This window comes from Manacus candei, unplaced genomic scaffold, assembly GCF_025592945.1.
Source record: "Manacus candei isolate 608988 ecotype Guabito, Panama unplaced genomic scaffold, ASM2559294v1 h1tg000048l, whole genome shotgun sequence".
NCBI lineage: Eukaryota > Metazoa > Chordata > Aves > Passeriformes > Pipridae > Manacus > Manacus candei.
The window spans coordinates 4,816,351-4,837,476 of NW_026138096.1; the positions used below are offsets into that span (position 1 = coordinate 4,816,351).

General features: G+C 38.3%; 1 protein-coding gene across 4 annotated transcripts in view; it reads right to left on the reverse strand.

Moving 5' to 3' along the window:
- AFAP1 (actin filament associated protein 1) overlaps positions 1-21,126 on the reverse strand; it is a 116,618-nt gene that overhangs the window by 21,519 nt on the left and 73,973 nt on the right. For all 4 annotated transcript variants that reach the window (XM_051798342.1, XM_051798343.1, XM_051798344.1 and 1 more), the window contains exons 5-9: positions 20,033-20,244; positions 16,873-17,052; positions 7,108-7,200; positions 5,544-5,628; positions 2,085-2,234 (exon numbers count right to left, since the gene is read on the reverse strand). In XM_051798342.1, coding sequence (XP_051654302.1) covers positions 2,085-2,234; positions 5,544-5,628; positions 7,108-7,200; positions 16,873-17,052; positions 20,033-20,244 — 720 coding nt within the window. The remainder of the gene's footprint in view (positions 1-2,084; positions 2,235-5,543; positions 5,629-7,107; positions 7,201-16,872; positions 17,053-20,032; positions 20,245-21,126) is intronic.

Genomic DNA, 21,126 nt, shown 5'->3' on the forward strand with positions numbered 1-21,126 from the left:
AGGATATAGTAGATCAGAATTGTGCACATCTTGGAAGGCGCTATAAAAAAATGAGGATGTGCACAATCCTCTGGTTTGGCTCCTTGTGATGATCACACTCTTCAGCTCTTCTCCCTCCTCCTGTAACAAAACCCTGTATCACTGTGCATTATATTACAATCCCTAGAAATGAAAAACCCTTCACGTGCAAGCCAGATGGCTTGTTTTGGAGTGAGAGTCCTTTTTTTCAGACAGTTTTTCCCCTCTGCTTCCAATGCACCTCTCAGAAAAGCTCTTCCAAAATTTACTACTTCGGCTGAACCATGTGGGATCCTACATTTTCCCTCCCACATATCTCTACTTCAACCTTCAACAGTTGAAATGACCAAAATGCCTTGAGCGTATTCCCAGTTGGGGCATTAGTACTTCCGCTTCATCCAGGCAGGCTAGGACCAGTGATGAAGAGCTTTGCCGTGACTCCAAGTGCAGTGGGTTTTAGTTTCCACTCTAGCTGAGTGTCCCCTGCAGCCCTGCTGATTTTCCCTTTGTTCATGGGAGGCAGAGCCTTCGAAAGTGTAAAAACCTCCAACTATGGAGCACTCTCCCAGAGGGCACTGAATTGAGCCAAATTTCTCGTGGTGAGAAACTCCTTCTGCAAAGGCTTCCTGCAATGACCAAAGCCTAGACATTTATATATTTTCCTATAAAATCTGCAAGTGGTGTTGAGTAGAGCCAAATGCAGGCAAATAGTAATGGCTGTATTTATGCCCATATCTGAAATAATGATAGAAATACGAGGAATTAGATTGTACAGCTGTGGTTAACATCTCACATAATACAGAATAATCAGCGGAGTATGAGAGCCCGGAAGTCTGAGCTTTTATGGAAGCCAGATGCTTCGGACAATGCATCTGGCTGGACACAGCTTTTCCCAGCTGTTCTTTTGGTTGATAAATCACATCTGTACTTAGCTGATGTATAGACACATATACACACACTTATTTAATCAAAGTTTGCTTATGTAAATGATTCCCTAAGTGTGGCTTGAAAGCCACTTGTGGTCTATGAACGTTCTCTCTGGTGGTCCATGGATCTGCTTCTACCACCTTGGACAAGCATCTATCACACTTCATGCTCTGATGAGTTCTGCCAACTGCTGCCTAATCATGGGTTTTCTCAAAGTTTTTCTGGGTCAATTAAAGGGTAAAAGGGAAATTCAAACTCAGAATCTGGTGCAACTGCTTCAAAGCTTTCTACAGAAAATTTTTTCTGGAAGGGATTGGGTGAAGGGTGTCTTCAATCTTATTTATGTATTGAAGTGTTACTTAATATTTGAGCACCAGAAGGCAAACAGGAGAATGTAAATACACTGCAGTGTTTTAAAATAGCAAAGCTGTGAGGACATCAGCTAAGAGCATTGTACAAAGTCTTAAATTGTGAGCAAACCTTAACAGCTAAAATATAAAATGTAAGTATTTTCTGCATGCCGTTTTATACACTTCCTTGGTGCTGCCAAGCACCACAGCTGTCACATGGAGTGATCGAAATTAAGAGTTAAAATAGCTTACTAGAAATTTGTTACTTCATTTTGCCCAATATGTACCACTTTAGGAACCTATAATTAAACTCAAATCACTTTCGTTGAGGGTAGTTGACTGCTGCCTGCTATTCCATAAAACCTTAACCACAATCCATTATAAAAGACTTGATCTTTTATAATGATCTCTTTCCAAGAACCTTCTTCTGATTCCTAGCCTAAATTTATTTCATAGTTCAGCCTATATTCATTTTATAACCATTTGCTTGAGAACAGCTCTTGTTTCTTTATGTTTTTTTGTCCACACTTCTCTTCCCCCTCACTTCTGCAAAGAGCAACGATATTCCTTCTGAGCCTGTGCTGCCATTTTATTTAAAAAGTCAAATTATTTTAGTCTCTTTTTAAATCACAAACTCTTGATTACTCTTCTTGCAGTTCTGGCGCATCCTCCTGCATGTTGGGGGAAGAATTATAGCAGTAAACGCAATTTTAGAGAAATTTCTAGGATAGAATTCCATAAAGTTTTACTGGAATGTGCATTTAAGACTCAAGGAGAAAAATCACTTACCACATGTTGGAACATCTTCTTCAGCTGATGAGGTCTGTTCATCTGTTGATGGCTTTTTCTTTCCTAAACCAATGATCTTCGTTATTTTTTTCCCCGTTACTTTAGTCACAGTGCCCTTGGCTTCTGGTTTTGAACTTTTTTTCCTCTTCACTATTAAGAAAGTAAAAGTTTGTATTAAAGTGTGTTTAACCTAACTGATGAATAGAGAAAACCTGAATAAAAACAGAAGTTCAGACAAAAATATCCTGTGCAAGATGAACATTTGTACAAAGGTTGAAGACTGCAATGAAATACACTTTATATGCCCTCTCTAATAACCTCTGTGTTGTAAAAATCATGGCATTCTGAAGGATAATAAAAACAAAAATCAAGCTTCTAGTTTTATTTAATCTAATCAAGCTGCAAGTCTCTTTCCACAGCAGTCATCATCTAATTTATTAGTATGACTGAGGTACCTGCAAATAAACTTAGCTCATATACACAACACAAAAAATCCAGTCATACATTTGTTCATTGTTCCTAAACATTTTCCTCAAAATACCTCAACAATTAAGAGTACAAAATAAGACAGAACATGCTTGCCTAGCAAAAATACTCCTGCTATATATGATTAGGTTAAGATATCATAATGGACATTTTAAAAAAGACTCATAAATGAACTACTAACAATTAAATTAGTGGGGTCAATATAAGCATTGGATGGCTAGAATTTGTCATTGTCTGTGATCATGAGGGCTTGGAAAGAAAAAGCTCTGCTGAAAAGAGGTATTTTGCTAACATCCAGTCTATGCTTCCATTACCTTCATACAATACTAGTTGTATTACAACTCTGTGCACTGAGGCATTTTGAGCTGATGATTGTAATATGGCAAGGACTACGGATATAATTTTTAAAAGTGCCTACCTGACTAAAATTCTATCAAGTTTTCTTAAAAAATGTTTCTAAGATCAAACAGATTCAGAAAAAACAGACGTTTTATTTGCAAAACAGAATAAACAAAATAAACTTCAGAAATTGCATTCAGTGGCCTAAAACTAGATTCCATCAACAGAGCAAAAGTCTCTCTGATAACTGACAAGGTAGCAAAAACTTTCATCAACTTTCCCTGAGACATAATTTTGATGAATAAGACATTTAAAATAGTTACTGACTGAGCTGCTCTATCTTTGTCCCTGACATACCAATTCCTTCTGCAACAGGGAACATTCAGTGGTTATGGACTCGCGTAAAACTAAGGGGAAAAATGGAGGGGAAAATGGACAAAATGTATGAATGATCTCCCTTGTTGGAGGGAGGATGACCACCCTTCCCATGTGCTCATGAACCCTGGTTGGGGAGTCAACCTGAGCACAGCACCTGCCCGCAGACAGGTTTCCACCCCACACATCAGCAGCCAACAGCTGGCTGTGGCTGTTGAGGGGGAGGAGATGAAAAGCATAGAAAAAAGACAGAGACTGAGAAAACCTCATTTCTCTGAAATGAGAAGCCTAAGGGAATCATTCCCATGAGCGTGAACAGACAGTGGGACAAGCCCATTTCAGTGTTTGTTTTACTGTCTTGTCTTCCCTCCATATTGCTGTTTTTCTCTCCTGCAGAACTGAGAGGCAGCAGAAATAAGGACTTCATGACCTAATCTCTTCGAGTTTAAAAAATATACTGATTGCCCAGTTGCCAGTGATTTTTTTTTCCCCCCACAAAAGCCCTTTCTTCTCATTTCCTTTCCCACAGCAAAGTGAACAGCTGGTAAAAAGCAGAGCAGAGGCTGGCGGTGGGTGCCAGCTGGAGATGACTATTTTCTGAAGCCTCTCTTCCCAAGAACTCCCTTAAATGTTTCCTATCCATTGTTTTTAGCATAACTTCATCCAGGACCCTGACAATGATGCCAGGTACACTTCATTCCTCCTGCAGTCACTAATGCCCATTGTTACATATTGAAGGTCAATTTTCAAAAGCAGTTGGTATTTTAAATGACTCTCCTTGAGGCTTCTAAGCTGGGTTGCTTTTCCAGCAACACATGCTCCATCATACCTCCCACAAGGTATCTGAGACACCAGGTACTTCTAGACACCATGGTCAGCACAGGTTTTGGGTCACAGATGCTTCTCAGCAGGTTTCAGAGATTAAAATGGTATTGAGTTTTATGAAAGCTTAGTAGAAGATTTTATAGGGTGAAATCTAAAAATGTACCACAACTTTCAGAAACCACAAAACCTGATGTTGTTCCAAACTGATGGGTATGTCAGGGATCTGTATAGCCAGGAAACGCTGTAAAATGATCCAGGTAGAAGATAAAGGAAATGAGTCAAAAGGCGAGACAGTGCTGGCACCAAGGCCAGTATTGACATTGTGCTCACTGCAGCTCACGTTACCCTTCATTTAACAGCTGTAGAAAAATGTCTTATCCAAACCATACCATTGTTATATGGCAAGTTAATGAAGCCAGAAAATTTCTTCTGCTTTGAGGAGGAGGGAAGGGGATGGGTAAGAGGGCACAGAGGTTGAGAGGATTGAGTGTATTAGATGTAACTCAGACAGAACTCCCTCTGGGTTTGGGATTTGCCTTTCTTAGATTATAAGGACTACAGAACATGCATGGCTCCTAAATAGCATATGCAAAATTATATACATATGTACTCACAAACCCACTGATACTGCATTATCATATACCTTTTATTACGTTAATATAAATAATCATACATAATAGTTTATATATAAAGGTATCTGTGTATACACACACATATATAAACAGAATATATGTGTATACATACAAATGCATATATATATATCTCAACAGAACAAAGAATCACAGAATATGCCAAGTTGGATGGGACCCACAAGGATCATTGAAACCCACCATGTGCCTCAGAGTATCATACAAATGCTCCTTGAACTCTGTCAGGCTTGGTGCTGTGACCACTTCCCTGGGGAGCCGGTTCCAGCACCCACCCACCCTCTGGGTGAAGAACCTTTTTCTAATATCCAACCTAAATCTCTGCTGACACAACTTCAGGCCATTCCCTTGGGTCCTGTCACTGGTCATATTTATATAATATGTATGATTCTTTTCTTCTAGTATTCAATAATAGTTTTTTTTCCTTAGAAGCTGTACATCCACAACTTATGTTGCCACTATACAGTTACTAAAAAAACCTGTTAGTTGCCTATAGTGGTCGCCCAAGCTCTGAAAAACTTCCTTTGAACACAGAAAAGGTAAAGTCGAAATTTCTATATTCTATTTCCTTATACTAGTTTTATTGATTTTACCTGCACATCTAATGCCTTCTCTTACTGCAAAAACTTAAGGATTCATTCTTGACATAATTCAGATTTCAAGTTAAATTGAATCCTGAAAAACTTTACTGTCTATTTTGAAAAGACAAAAGCCAGGTATTTCACTACCTGACACTCCCTATATGTACATATCACTTACACCAAACATCTCCGGATCTGAGACGTACCTTGTTCTTTCCCATTGCACACAGTAGCAATGCCATTTTCCACAGCACCCTCCCCATCTGAGCTCGGCCTCTCAAACGACAACTTCTGCAGGGGCAAGTAGATTAGTTGACATAAAATGTTTGCACCTTCATCAAATCAAGTGTCATCAGTCAATTTAAAAGTATGTTTACTATGAAATAAAACGTGTTTCAAGCTCTCATTCACTTGGAAGAGAAATAGAAGATAGTAAAAACTTTGGTTTTAGAGGCTTTAGAAGATTACAGAAATAACAAAATAGTCTATATTTGAAATTCACAATATATTTAAATTAATTTCTAGATTCTAAATGTTGCATTAAAAAATTACATGGATCAGATAAGAATAAGGTAAAAACCGTATCTTTAAATAATGCTTTGTATATGCATTTGCAATTACAACTTCTCAGCAAATAGTGCATTCCTACAAGGTGCTTTCAATATGTCCAAAAAAGAGACTTTTGAAATAAACTTTTAGCATTGATTATTTTGTAATGGTTGTGCATGAGATATGGCATGAGGCAGATAGAGCTTATGCCAGCACAGTTTTGGTGACCAAATTACTCATGAGTGGTGAAGTCACAAAGAAGATGTGTAGATTATCACAAAAAGGAATGAATGAGAAATTTTGTTACACCTTCTTATAGTGTGCATTTTAGAAAAACAGTATTTTACAACACTTTCAACTACTTTGTCAATACTGTGCTGGTATGTGCAAGTATACAAACACAACAGCTTTTGCCTGTGAAACCAGGAAGTCTGAACTGTCCTGGAACACACTTTGCTCTTGGTTTCCCAGGTGCAAAGCAACATAATGCCACTGACAGTGGTGCACTTCCACCAGAAGGGTGAATCTTGCCATTAGGAGTTCGGTGATGAAACCTTTGTCAGAGGGATTTTTAAGCAGGGTCTCCACAGGGATTTGCTGACATGGACGCCTTAATGGAGCAGGACTTTAAACTGGTGCTGGTAATGTACTGATCATTCACTGCAAAGCTGCTCACTTTTCTAATTCTTGCCCTCACATCCTGCTGAGTCAAGGCAGCAGAGACAACCACATGTGAATAGCCAAGTTTCTGTATTGAGACATGAATGCTTGAAATGGTTTGCCAAAACGGTGACCTCAGCATGCCCAGGGAGCTCTTACACAACTAAATTCCCCAAAATGAGACTCTCCCTTAAAACTTTTGTATAATCTTCAGCTATTCTTCCCTGAGAGTAACACCCCTGCTTGCTCTTTGCATTGGATGGACAGCATCTCTGCATCCCAGCACACGCATCAGACCCACTTAGTCTGCACCCCTCTGTGCCTGAAGAAAAGCTGGATACGAGCCAGTCTGCTGGTTGTTCGTGGCCAAATGAACTGACATGGTAGAAACCTCAACTCTGTAGGATATGTGCACACATACAAACAAACAAAAACAACACAGGGACCACGTGCCTGTAACAGCAACACAAGTCAGCAAGTATTTACATCCAGTGCCCACCAGCGTCTCTTTAAGTAATCATAAGGGATTTTTTTTTTTATTCACCATTTTGATAACTTTACCTTTTCTAGCTCCGTCTTGTGTACTGGAGAACTAGACAATGGCCCATCAGAGTCTACAGCTCCCGTACAGTTGCTGCACACATCTTTTATAACCTTAGGAGACAAGGCAAAACTTATTAATTATTAATAAAATACAAATCAGAATGTGAAGGGAGATGGGAAGGAGAATCACACAGCCATTTACTAGGCTGGCAGGTATCAGACAGGTTGCCACTACAACTTCTCCACACTCCCTCCCTAAGTCATTTCATGTATGACCTGGAGGAGACATAATGGCTGGAGGTGGAAGGTTTCAGTTTCTAGAGAAACTAAGCTTCAAGGCTCTCCCCACGTAAAGAAACCGATACCAGTGCTGATTTCCATGTGCTAGTTTTGCAATGTGGTGTCAGCTGACACCACCAAACTAATTTCATTACAATGATGAAAAAATGGGATAAAATGCAAGGTCCCTCAAGACAATGGAGAAGAGTTTTTTTGCATAATATTTTGTATAATATACTACACAGATGTTCATTTTTTGCTGTCGGAGAACTAATGACGTGCTGATCAACTTAGAGTTAATATTGCAGAGTGGTATTTTGTGGCATGTTTGTATTATACTTGCACATTAACTTAGAGGTATGGGTCAAAGTAATTGTAAAGTGTTTGTAGAAAATGGAAATGGAACTTTCTCTGTTTTTAAAAGTCAAAGAAAAATCTAGAACTTGGAATTTACTGATATTTTGGTAGAATCTGAATGACCTAAAAACCTGAAATGATATAAATGTAAAAATACATGATGAGTAAAGATGCTTGATGATTCCCCACGGACGTAGCTAAGGTTTTTATCTCTTGTGAAGTTACCACCAGTCTATTAACAGCCTGAAAATGCTTGTGCTGATGGGAATAGAGTCTCGATCCAGACTCATGCTGAGGCGGTGCTGAGCTATACTGTGCTGATAACAGCCCTGCAGCCACCCAAGGACATCAAAGCCAAGAGAGGTACAAAAGGAAACATCACCACTAGAGATGCAAACTTTCCCTTTTGCATGTACTCGAGCATGTTTACACATCCAGCTCCTCCCTTTACACTGTTTACAGCAAGCCCAGTTAGCAAAGAGAACGATCTGCCCTGAGAACATCTGGTTTCAGGAAAAGTAGCAATTAGCTAACTGTCAAAATCCAGACTTTTTTCAAGAAGAGAAAAAGCAAATCAGTAAAAAATGCCTTTTTAGTTTCAAACTGAACAATTTCGATATGGAAACTATTAAAATGCTGAAGATGGCACCAAATGGTCCTTTCACCATACTTAAGTTCCCCTTAAGAGTGAAGCTAAAACAAATCAAATGTTTATGGGCTTACAAAGACCCTATTGCTATTCAGGAGCACACTGTAAATTATAGGCACTATATGCCATAAGGAAAGGAAGAGCACCAGCCCCATTTTACAGAGGGAAAACCCAGGAACAAAAGAAAGATTAAATAATTCATTCAATGACACATAAAAAAATTAAGCAAAACTGGAAAACAAACTTACACTTTTATTTCTGAGCTAGTATCTTAAAACACTTCAGCATCCTTCCTTGACTGTCTGAACTTCCCTATATTTTGTTTCAGAAGCAAGCCCAGTATTTCATAGCACTCGGCGTCCTTTTATAACAGAAAATTTAGATAAATCTGTTGCAGAGCATTTGCACTGTTAACATATCCCTGAATATGTTATGAGTATGTTATGGATATGAGTTAAACATATCCCTGAATTCCTCAAAATCATAAGAATTTTTTTTATGTGTGTTGTTTTATTTTCAACTGCTGGTCTTCAGTATGGTGTAAATACACTGCTGTTTTCTTTCTAGAGAAATGTGTTTGTACAGTTTCCGGGAACATTCATTTCTGTCTCCTGAATGACCCTGATTCAATGGCTCATGTTTTCAGCATCTGCTCACACCACACAGTTAGTTAATTTTGGCAAAGGCAGATAGTAATGGGAGTTACAGACAGAACAGAGGGAAATGATTTGGCAGCACTAACTAAATAGTATGTGCAAAGTCATGCACTCAAGTAAATCCGGTTCTTATCGTACCCCACATATTTAAGGAGAAGCTGAAGTGTTTAATTGGGCTGTAATTAAATTTTGATTAAAAAAATGACACATTTTCAAGAGGGAGTTGGTGGTAGGATCTGAAGTAAGCGCATATTCAAGGGTTCAACAATTCATTTGGGTTCAAGAGGCTCACTGGCAAAGACTTGCTCATCATCTTCTATGTGCAGTATAATTGTGTTCAATGCACAACATAAAATTCATTCTTCTACAGCTCACCAGGATGAAATGTCTTTAATATATAATGGTTGGCTGGATGCACTTTCTATAATTATGTTTGCAGACAGCTGGCATTATAAATCTGGTTTTCACATGCATATAGCTTTAGCTCAAAATTTTAAGGATAAAGCATTCCACCAGTATTGCCAACTTGCATAATTTCAATCACAAGACTCAGAAGTTCTCATCAGTTTTTTCTATGTTCTATCTCCTGGAGTCATATGAAAACAAAAGATCACTATTTTCATCAAAAAATAGTTGTGAAAGTGGGGAATGGAGGTCAGAAACTTTTATCCATTGCAATGAAACACGTGAAAATATGAATAAATGTATCTCAATGGCTCTGAAACTAGAAAGGAAAAAACGAGGAATCCCCCAATGTGTTATTTTTAATAAAACAGCATCATCTGGAAGACTGTAATGAGAATATGCTGTAAATATCCCATTAACAGTTAAAGTTTTCTCACTCATTAGAAAAGGGAAATAATTCTCTTTTTCTCACCACAAATGCTTTTGTACACTACATATACACACAGAGAGGCTGATCTGCCAGGAAAATCAAACTGAGATCATAAACAGGCTATCTGTTCAAATATTTAAAATTTATGAGCAAATGCAGTCAGAAAACTGAAGACCTTTCATTTCTTTGGATAGTCTCAAAATTAAATATATTTAAAATATATTTAAAATAATCTTCAAGAATTTTAAGTACCACAATTACCATTACAATGTTACAATTAGCAGACTTCAGAACTGCCTCTTTCAAATACAGACCTGGAAAAAACCTTGTGCATTATTATCCCTCATTTATAGAACTACAGAATTGTTTAGGTTGGAAAAGACCCCTAAGACAATCGAGTCCAACCATTAACGTAGCACTGCCAAGTCCACCACCAAACCATGTCCCAAAGTGCCACATCTACCAGTCTTTTAAATATCTCCAGGGATTGTGACAGCACCACTTTGCTGGGCAGCCTGTTCCAGTGCTTGACAACACTTTCAGTGAAGAAATTTTTCATAATGTCCAATCTAAACCTTCCCTGGTGGAACCTGAGGCTGTTTGCTCTTGTCCTGTCACTTGTTACCTGGGAGAAGACATCAACTCCCACCTTGCTACAAGCTCCTTTCAGGGAGTTGTAGGTAGTGAGAAGGTCCCCCCTGAGCCTCCTTTTCTTCAGGCTGAGCCCCCTCAGCTCCCTCAATCACTCCTCATAAGACTTGTGTTCTAGAACTTGAATCCCTAGCTGGATCAGGATATATATCTGAGTATGGCATTGAGTGCAGTGACATGAGGCACAGAAGGAAAATATTTGCACGTAGAAAGATGAAAAGATTCCCTGCCCTGAGCCATTGACAATAGTGAAGTCAGTGGAATTTCTGCCACATGGTGTCTGGAATATTGCTCTCTTTAAAAAAATCTTATGACACAACACTATCATTTACTATAAAACCCTCAATACCTGCATTCACCTGCAAATTTCTATAATTCTTGTATCTTGTTTTAAATGACACACCAGGACTGGAGGCAAAATACTTGTCCTACATTTATTCTTTCTACATGCAAAGTCAGAAGAAACAAATTAGATTCTTCTGGCTACTTTAAAGATCCAAGCTCCAGACAAGAAGCACTGGCTCTGTAGTAAAACCAGAAAGCCAGCTGCTTCCCAGCCAGCTCCTGACACATGGAAACCAAACAAATTCTGAGTAAAAGTACATTTGTAGATAGTTTATTGTTGTTGATCTCTTTGGGATCTGATAAGGAAAAGTTGTCCTGCCCTCTAGAAGCATGCAGACCTCTCTCCTGGTGGATACCATTGGACGAATTCAGGCTACAGACTGCCCTTACCACAAGGATGTGATTATAGAACCTCGTTTTGTCTGTGTTTTCATGAAACTCATAGGAGAAGTTCACAATTTGAATACCTTCAAGTTCAAGGTATAAAGCTGACAGCCTGATTGCACATTTACTTTACTCTCTGTAACCAGGCCAGAAATGCATCCAGCCACCCACCCACTTGTCCCCCACTATCCACATGTTTTGCAAATGTTGGAATTGTTTGAAACGGGACAGGTTGTATCCCCTGGCTCTGTCCTTTAACTCTGAAAATATGAATTTGTTAAAGCTGAAATCTGCTTAAGCACAACACAGCAGAGGGAAAAGGGTTTGGCTCCAGACGTAAGACAGGATTTCTCGTTTTTGAAATGCACCTTTCTAACTGCTGGAAGAGTACTGACTTTCTGGAACTCTGTCATTTTGGTGTGATTAACTTCGCATTTTCTCTCTCAAGTGGACCCTTACAAACTATATGTGTTAGTGCCAATCTCCTCCTCCTTAAGAGAGCAGCAAAATTCTCTTACTGTTTTGCAGAGAAGAAACGCCCCAAGAAGTTTACCTAAAAGAAAATCTAGGCAGGAAAGGCAGAAATTATTCCCAACATAGTCTGTGCTTTAAGTCTCAAAAAGAAACCGCCTTTACCTTCTGTACTGGAAATTATTCTCAAGCATCCATTAGCCTGAAAAGATTAATCTTTCTTCCTTACTGCCATTTGTCTGAGCAAAGTGAGGATGAGATTCTGGCAGACTAGCAGCCAGCAAACCTATCTTTAGTGCCTGTGTATCCCCTTTAAAATACTTTTCTGACTTACTCAACCAAGACAACCCCTGTATCATTTCTCCTGCGTTATTACCATGAAGTCTATTGCCATATATGGCCACTGGATCAGGCAGAGCCCAGGGAAGGAGGTGCTGGGTGGATGGGGAGGGTGGCTTGGAGGCACTGCTGCTGCAAGGGCAGAGGCACCCTGGGCAAGGGGAGCTGCATCCCCAGGTTGGGCAGTGTGGAGATGCAGATATCACTTTAGGCTGTAGATCTAAGCTAGGTATCATTTAAATAATTTTCCATCTGAAGCTGTGAGTAGGAGAGAGGAGAAACAGTACTGGTGAAAGCAGGAACCAAATCTCAGCCCTCCTGGGTGATACTCTGACACATGCTACAACTTGTATTTGTGATTTTATCCAGGAAACCCAAAAAACTTATCACTGAGAAAACAAGTAAATAAACAAGTTTGTGGTTCTGGATTCATGGGTGGTTTGGTTGTTTTTTTAGTTTACATATACATAATTTTTTTTAAGAAATGTATTGTTTTCGATGGTGCTGGTCACACACACATGCAGACACTGGTTCACAGCCCAGTTGGACTCCTCTGGCTCTGTCAAATTCCACTGTCTGAGTCCTGCAGACTGGTCAAAGCTCCCACACACAGCTTGGTCTGTCACCTCTACAGGTGAGGTCCTAAACAGCACTTATGCAAACTCACTGACCTTGCTGTGACTTGAAGTATTTCAAACCATCTGTTTGAGACAACAGCAGTGTAAGTCCTAGGAGGTTTAATTTAGATTGCAGAGCCTTCACTGCTGGTGATGATGTGCAGTGAAGAAAGAACCCAGCCCGACTGTCTTGGGACACAGTACGTTATTTAAGTCACTTATAAACTAAAAACAATGCACGGAACTTACTGGTACAGAGTCTGCATCCCCAAACACATTTTCTAGTCAGTTTTAAGGCTTGATCATTTAGCACTTGACTCTACTCAGCTACAAAATGAAGATAATAACCTCTTTGGGGAACATTACATAAGCCAAGAGAGAAATGCCTGAAATGTTCAGATCTCTAGCTGGAAATTCCCATAGAAAGTAAAATCAGCCACATAATGTTTACAGTTACAGGCTCAATTTTGTGCTGATTTAAACTGGCTAAAGAATAGCACTGTCAGTAGTTTACTCTTCAGTAAAACTCAGCTCACATTAAGACTAGAAGCCAGAAATTACTTGACTCCCCTCAGTAAACTCAAGGCAGTGAAAAAAAGAGATGTTTACAAAGACTTTATGAGAGACAACATGCAGTTAATCAGAGACTAAAACTGCGTAGGACAACCAGATAAAGAGCCCTACAAGGAGTGTTGCAGGGTCTTTGGATGACTGGATACAGTCACAACCATGATTTTATTCTCTCTTTAGGGCAAAACATTCCCCCTTATTACAACAAGTTCAGAACTGATTGAACATTGTCAAAATGATATATGAAGAAATGTCTCCTTATGCCTGGAAGATTCGCTGCTCAATTACAGACCCTCTACTGGAGAGATTGCTGCACAATGGCTGCACACTGCAAAACGAAGAGAAGTTAACAAAGGGTGCCTAACATGGGGAAAAATGAAAATCAAGGTCAGTATGCCAAAATGATAGATTCCCTCTCATGCACGATAAATCAGAAATACATTTTTGCAGGAGGAATGCTGAGAGAAAGAGAAGGCCTTGGGATCAGAAACCATGACCATTTCCTTCTACTGGTCTTCTACAACAAGCTCCTTCAGAACTTAATTTCTTTGGCATCCATGTATTTTTGAGAGCAGTTTTCTGTGGCCTAGTCTGAAGGTTCTGCACACAGAACACATTCATCTGTATGAATGAAGCCACTAAACAAGCATCTTCCTATAATGTCAAGTTCTTACTAGTCCTTTTATTTTTAATGCAGCATTTCCCAGGGATGCTGACAAACAAGTGTAGTTTCTGTTGGATGTGCTGAGACAAACAGGAAAATTTCAGACCTTACTAGACCACAAAAGCGCACACAGATGCACATATACTGAAGCGCACATGGAAAAAGCTCATTTTTGGGTCAGAGTGTGTAACTGCACACATTTTTTCATGTACATTTTTGTGGGAACATTTTAGGACTCAAGACTGGAAAATTCCATCACTTTATGTTGCCCACCATATTACTGAGATGATCTCAGCTCTAGCCTGAATTTCTGCTAGCTTCATTCCTTGCTCTGAAGTCTTGACAGGCTCTTTGGTGACATCAGCTATCTTTTTTCATCAAGCATTTGCTAGCTGGTAAAACTGAAACTCCCTTTGTGGTTTCCGGTCTAGACTTAAATTTGCACTAGGTTTATCAGCTGGGGGTTTTTTTTGGTGTCATCTTTACAAAAAAAAGGTCAAAAATATTGTGCATCTATTTAGAATTTGTCTTCCAATAGATACTTTAAAATTATTTACTTAATAAACATATTTTATATTGATTACATCTGAATTGAAAAAAAATCATTTGGTTTAGCTTTCAAATGACAATCTGGCCTCCAAAGTCATTTTGAGCTTTTCAGGATCAAAAGTAAGGTTTTAATTTGACACTTAACATATGAATTCACAAGAACCCATTGCTCCTGGGTGATAACCCGCCTCAGCTGGCACATACTGGTACAATATCTTTACCAAGAAGGCATCTTATGAATTAGAAATGTGGTTGCAGAGTCCTTTCTCACTGTTTCTGGATCTACCCAGAAATCACACAGATAGACAGAGCACTGGGAAGGACCCTGGCCCTCTGAGTGAGGGACAGCAGGAAAAGTTAAAGCAAGTTATTCTCCTGAGATAAAGCAGGACCGTTCTCAGGTCCTACACAAAGCCACACATGATTTTCAAAAGCTCATTTTAAATCAGGTTTGAATGACCAAAACATAATTATTTACATAAAAATAAATAAATTAAAAAAACACTTAAATTTTGCTACAGTTTAAAAAATACAGAAAACAATGCTTTTTTTTTTCTTCTCCAAAGGCTGTACTACTACTGGAAAACACTGCAGCTGCTGCAAGAGCTGCACAGATCATTTCTGGTTAGCTGTTGGACAGGCAATTTGTAGTGCACAAGCAGAGAGCTGAAGCAGCACTGAGGACTTGGAAGTTGAGTGTTCAGTAGCCTGCCACATACTTGAAAGAGTTTTTATTAATAGAGAACTTTGCAGTATGAAGGAGCTAAATAAAGTGTTGTCAGACTGTCTCCAAATGCTTTGCAGAAAACATATTGTCCAGCCACAGCCACTTGCCCTCAGCACATACAACTATGTGAACAAGCAACTGCACAAAATATCTTTTTTTTTTTTTTTTAACGTAGTAGGAATGCATCTGGCATATGGAAAAATCTGTTCTGTCTGCCTGTGTGTGGATGCTTTATATACCATTAAAAAAAACCAAAACCAATTCTTATGGAAGAACATCTGATAAATGTCAGTGAATTCAGAATTACTAAACCCAAGTTTAGAACAACACAGGAAATAAGGGTGCAGTTACTATGATCTAATTACAGCGGAATTCCCTTGGAAGAGAATATGACTTATGAATTTCTTTTCATTCCAATCAGTGTTTTTGAAGCTCTAGTTGGACTAGTGGGACATTTGGATGGTGCTTAACTTTAAAACTTAGAACAAGATACCGACGTTAGAAGCAGCCTAACAAATACATGGTTGTGATTAGTTTCTATTAAAATAACAATGGAGAATGCATTTTCTAAGCTAAGATACAAACTCACAGTCAAAACCAAACGCACACAAACCGCAAATCCCCAAAAGGTATATTCAAACATTGCTAAATAGGAAATTACAGATTAATTTTCCATTTAGTACATTAGCCCACAGTAGAACTTATACCTCTTAAGCTGCATTTTATTCTCCCTTTACTGCAGAAAAACTATCTGCCATCAGGAAATTCCTATGTGTTTTATTCAATTGTATTTGGAAAAATACAATTTATTCTTAGAAAAATAAGTACCATATAAGGTTAGATCAGAGCACAGCATGGAGAATGTCTGATGAGTTTTATGCATTCAGACTTTTACATGTATTTAAAAGGCTGGATTTCAAGGTCTTAAAACAAGCTACTGCCACTGCAGCGATAGTTTCCCACACTGCTTCACTGACCTCCACATTTGAGACTAGCAAAGTCCAACATAAATACTAGTAATCTGGTTAGGATCTACAACTGCAGCCTTTGCCATGGGATTTTCCACATTTGCAGACACTAAACAGAAAGGAGTGGAAGATGACAAAATCCCACTTCTCAGAAATATGTATTCCCAGGACAAACCATAACAGATGATACACTGCTAAACCAGGATTAACAAATTTGAATGGCCTTCACGAAACTGAATGATTTTTCTCCATCCAGAGAAATTCAAATAGGTATCTCCTCAGAAATCCTCCTTTTTAAAAAGGTGACACCATGGTAAAAATAATGTGGGTGCCAGCTCCTTTCACCTGAGGGAACTTGAACCTTCCACTCACTTCCAGTGTGCCCTAACCACCAGATCTTTCTGGAAAATGAACTGGAGGTGAAGACAGAATGGGATTTGCCACCTGTCCTTTCAATGCCAGATTATTGTGCCATGAGCAGTGAAAACCATCCCAGCAGCAGCAGCAGCAGCACCGGTGTAACCCCGAGCTGCTGGATGCCCAAGGAATTGCTTCAAGGTCTGAACATTAAATCTGTATTGCTGTAGTCCCAAATTAGTTGGGATTTAAGGGGTCTGGATTTGCCTGAAAGTTGCTGTCTGTGTCTCAGTCTTTAACAGCAACTGAGCAGGCACTGAGCGCTTTGTGGGTGGAAAAGCTCCTGGTCAGAAATCCCCCCTTACCTTTAGCCACTGTTCTGCCTGCTCTTTGCTCTGCACTGCCAGAACCAGGGCATCCGCTCCTTGGTGTGAGATTTTCAGTTCATGTTTCTTCTTTTTGCTGTCTTTGGGAATATAGGTGATACTGCAGTCATTCAGGAGCAGCTCCATCTGGGGCTGCTGGTCCTTGGAACTTTTGTAACACTAAATAAATATAAGGAAAGTTCAAAAGTTAGCTATTCCCTTTCTGAACCTTGCAGGAAAGCTTTTATTATATAGAAATGCTATTTTTTAATTTCTAATATTTTTTACACACCCCATTACCACATACCAGAGAGTTCACCCAAAGCCAACTTTGCATTTCTTCTTCTCATCCACTCTGTAAAGCAAAATTACTTCCAGACTGACAATAATTGCAGGACAGGTACAACATATGGAGAGCATTAAGCACCTCTCCCTTACCCTTATGACTCAACCTTGACCCTGATCAGGTAGGAAGAGGGTGATTTAGGATATCTGTTCACATGTAGCAGCAGAATAAACTTGTACAGTTAAAAACTTTAAAGACCAGACGTTTACCCTGCCCTCCAGCAACAGACCAGCATATGAAGGCAAATCTACATCAGTGCCTACAAGCTGCAGTTGCAAAGCCACTGGCAATATGCCTTACTCAGCTGTTCATTTTCTTGAGATAAGTAAAAAAAAATAGTCATGGTGCAGAAAGTAGGCAAAGTCAGACTTTTTCAGCCAATACAGTTTAATAGTCCCTGCACAAAACTGCATAAGTTTCCATATTAGTTTACTTTGTAAGCTCCTGGTTAAAAGTATATAACTTACGGGACGTTTTTTCCCTCATTAGTAAATCCTGTCCATGAACAGCCATTTCTTACTGGATCACTGATGACTGATGACCTGCTCTATGTTTGAACTGGTGAAGGTGAAGGGTTCCTCTTTACATCACTTGTCCTACAGACCCAATCTCTATTCCCACCTTCCAACACACATCAGTACAGCTGAGGTTCCCAAAGCTGTTGTAGTGCCAGACTGCAGAACAATGTTTAACTCTGGATATGAATCCAGTTATATATTTATGTAAATTGGGGTTTCATTCATACAAATAAGCACTAAGGCTAAAAAAAAATCTGCTAATAAAGAGGTATCTGATCATCAAGAAGACTAATTAGTATACACATAATAGCTGAGTATAAATGTGAACAGAGAAAAGCACACAAATTTTTGCATATGTGAGGCAGTATTCACTTCATGATGTCTGGAAGACAGTAGCTGTTAAAAGAATGTTATAAACACTACAACTTGGGTTGACCAAATACAGACACTCTAACTAGCCTCTGCAGATCACTGACAATTCTCCTTCCCTCTCCAGAGTTCATTACATCAAAGTTTCTCCACTTTGGTCACAGATTTTAAGTTTGTAACATCTAAAAACTATTAAGTCTTCGAGCTATGAAATCCTGAAGATATACATTAGTCACTTTAAGAATCAATAAACAGCATATAATTCCTTTTATATTAATCTAAATATTTTATTTATAATTATACATTGCTAAAACTGAAGTATGTATATATTAAAGGACTTTAAGTGAAAAACGATTCCCTACTAAAAGTTATTTCTAATGTCTAATGCTAATTAAAATATTTTTGTTTCATGATGACAGCTGCATTTATGACACAACCAATTACTAATCCCTAAGAACATGTATTTGTTTTACTTGCATATCTCATAAGTTAAATGTCCAAGTCCTCCTTCAAACAATAAACCAAATTGTGTAACTTGGTTGTTAGACTTCTATTGTGATTTTTATTTTCTTAATCCCCATTACAGAATTACTGAAAGACGATCCCCATAAGGAAAAAATAAGCTTTTCAGACCACACATGTGGCTAAAGGAAATGAAAATATAAAAAATAACATATTTTTATATAGAACAAAAAAATGTAACTGTAGAAGAAATATTGTGTGACTTCAGGGAAAAATCTGTTTCTTTGACTCTGTCTTTTCTTCAAGCTATTATCAGATGGTCCTGAAATCTGATATGATACTGATATATAGTGATAAAAATGGGGACTAGGGATAATGGTACTATAAGAATATAATAAAAGCTAAATCACAATGAACATTTTTTCAATATTTAAATAGAGCAGGATATAAAAATTAAATCCTCGTAACCACAGATAACTAGCAAATTTGTTCCAACTACATTTTCAGGTACCTCTTACCTCTATTTCATATCCTGTTATTTTCTATACTGCCATAAGTACAAATGTACTTGGAAAGTGAACACACCCAAGCTGTGTAGAACCTAAGAGGTTCTATAGAAGATGTTCTATCACCTGTTAATCAGTTTTTAATGTTTGGGATACTGCAGTAATTGTTAGTTATGTAATTAGTTACAACAGTTGGAAGCACCAAATCAGAAGGCAGGGAGTGCCTAAGACCCCAACTTACTCATTAATATAAGCATTAGTTCGCCCATAATGACAGACAGTAAGTGTTTCCCTAGATTAGGTTCTCTTTTCAGAAAACAAGAAGACATCTATGAGCAGATAATTTATGGAATCTTTTACTGGTGCCTCCAATCAGAAAGAAATGTAACAGATTTGCTTAAGGAATAAATAAATCCACTTGTTTCTTTCCTTTCTATAATGCAGCTGTGCATCATGTGAATACTGCATCTGTAATTACTGCAGAACAGATGGCAAAGGTTTAGTTTAAAGTGTATACATTACCACAGCATATGCTGCCAAGTGAATTCTCAGTCTAACAAGGGACTTTTCTCTCCAGCAGTCTGATTCAACAGTTCACACACAAAGCTCCCTATGAGATTTTTTGTCCGCAGGGAATGGAAGATTGGATTTACAGTTTCAGCAAATTTTTTTTCCAAATAAATATTTTAGAAGATAATATGCCAGACTTTCTTTCCAATATCAGGGAACTGCCTGGGTTTAAGTGAAATAAAAATCGAAGTTCTAAGTGGCTAAATAATACACTTATAATTTCAGTGTTTCTCTGCTTCTTGGATAAATCATGACTGAACTCTTTGGTAAGGTTACTGTAGACTTGGCCACTGTTTGCAGAATCTATTCCAAAAATCAGATTCCTGTAAAAATAAATACATCAACTAAAAGGTACAAAGAAAATATAGCTAGCTAAAAATAAAAATTACCATTAGTTTGTTTTCTTTGATAACACACAGTAGTTTGGTCCATTGCCCAAAACGTTTCTTTCTAAGAAGGAAGGCACAGATTTTGGCATCCTTCACCAGATCCATAGAGGCTTCCTCAGAAGGCCACTGATGTCTCATTTTCTTCCCCTTTCCATCCTCCTCCTCTTCATCGTAGGATTCATAAGAGCTGCTCATAGCATCTGAGTCATAATCTTTAAGAGAAGTGAAAAAGTGTTAGCTTAAAACAATTAGCCATGAAGTAACTGAAATAACTGAAAACCTCAAGAAGGTTCATGTTAAGGTTTTTGAAAGTCAGCCATGAACAAATTACTGTTTCACTGCTTAGTAGTATCCATATATTAAATTAATTGAATAAGAGATGCTGTTCCATTATGAAACTTTATAGAAGACCCATACAAACACCTCGTGAATTTTAATTGAAAGAATAAGCTGGGAATACATAGCTAAAATTTCAGATAGTGTTTTATTATCTTCAAAATATTATTTGACAGATACCTTCATTTTTTGTAATTCTTTCACAGAAAAACATTTTCATCTTGCCTTAGGACAGTACATCAGGAAACAAACACTCCATATGGTAAAGGTCATAAGAGTACATTATGGGGCAATATCTACCTATCATAACATTTCATACAATTCTCAAATACAGCACCTGCACTGATACAATTAACATTTAATAGGTAATGCTTTCTTGAACTACAGATGCTGCTGGAGTTAAAGGCACTGTGCAAAAAATGTTTTGTTCTGCGCTCAGCCTAAGCAGCTAAATCCTGCTCCAAGTTTGGTGATGCAATAGCAAGCTTCCATTTTAATCAAACAATCTCCCTTCAGGCCTTTCATTTTCAACAATGCAGACAGATCTAGCAGTACGCTCAACTACCAAGCCATTTTGCCAATCATCACTGAACTCTCTCTTCCACCATCCATACTTATTTGTTTATGTGGTTATATGTATTTAATATACCTTAGATACAGCAGATAGATACCTTCAGATACAGCAAGCCTGTTATCCACTAGCACACGTTCCCATGGAAGAAAATTGACTGGAACATTTTTAAGACTGAAATTTCATT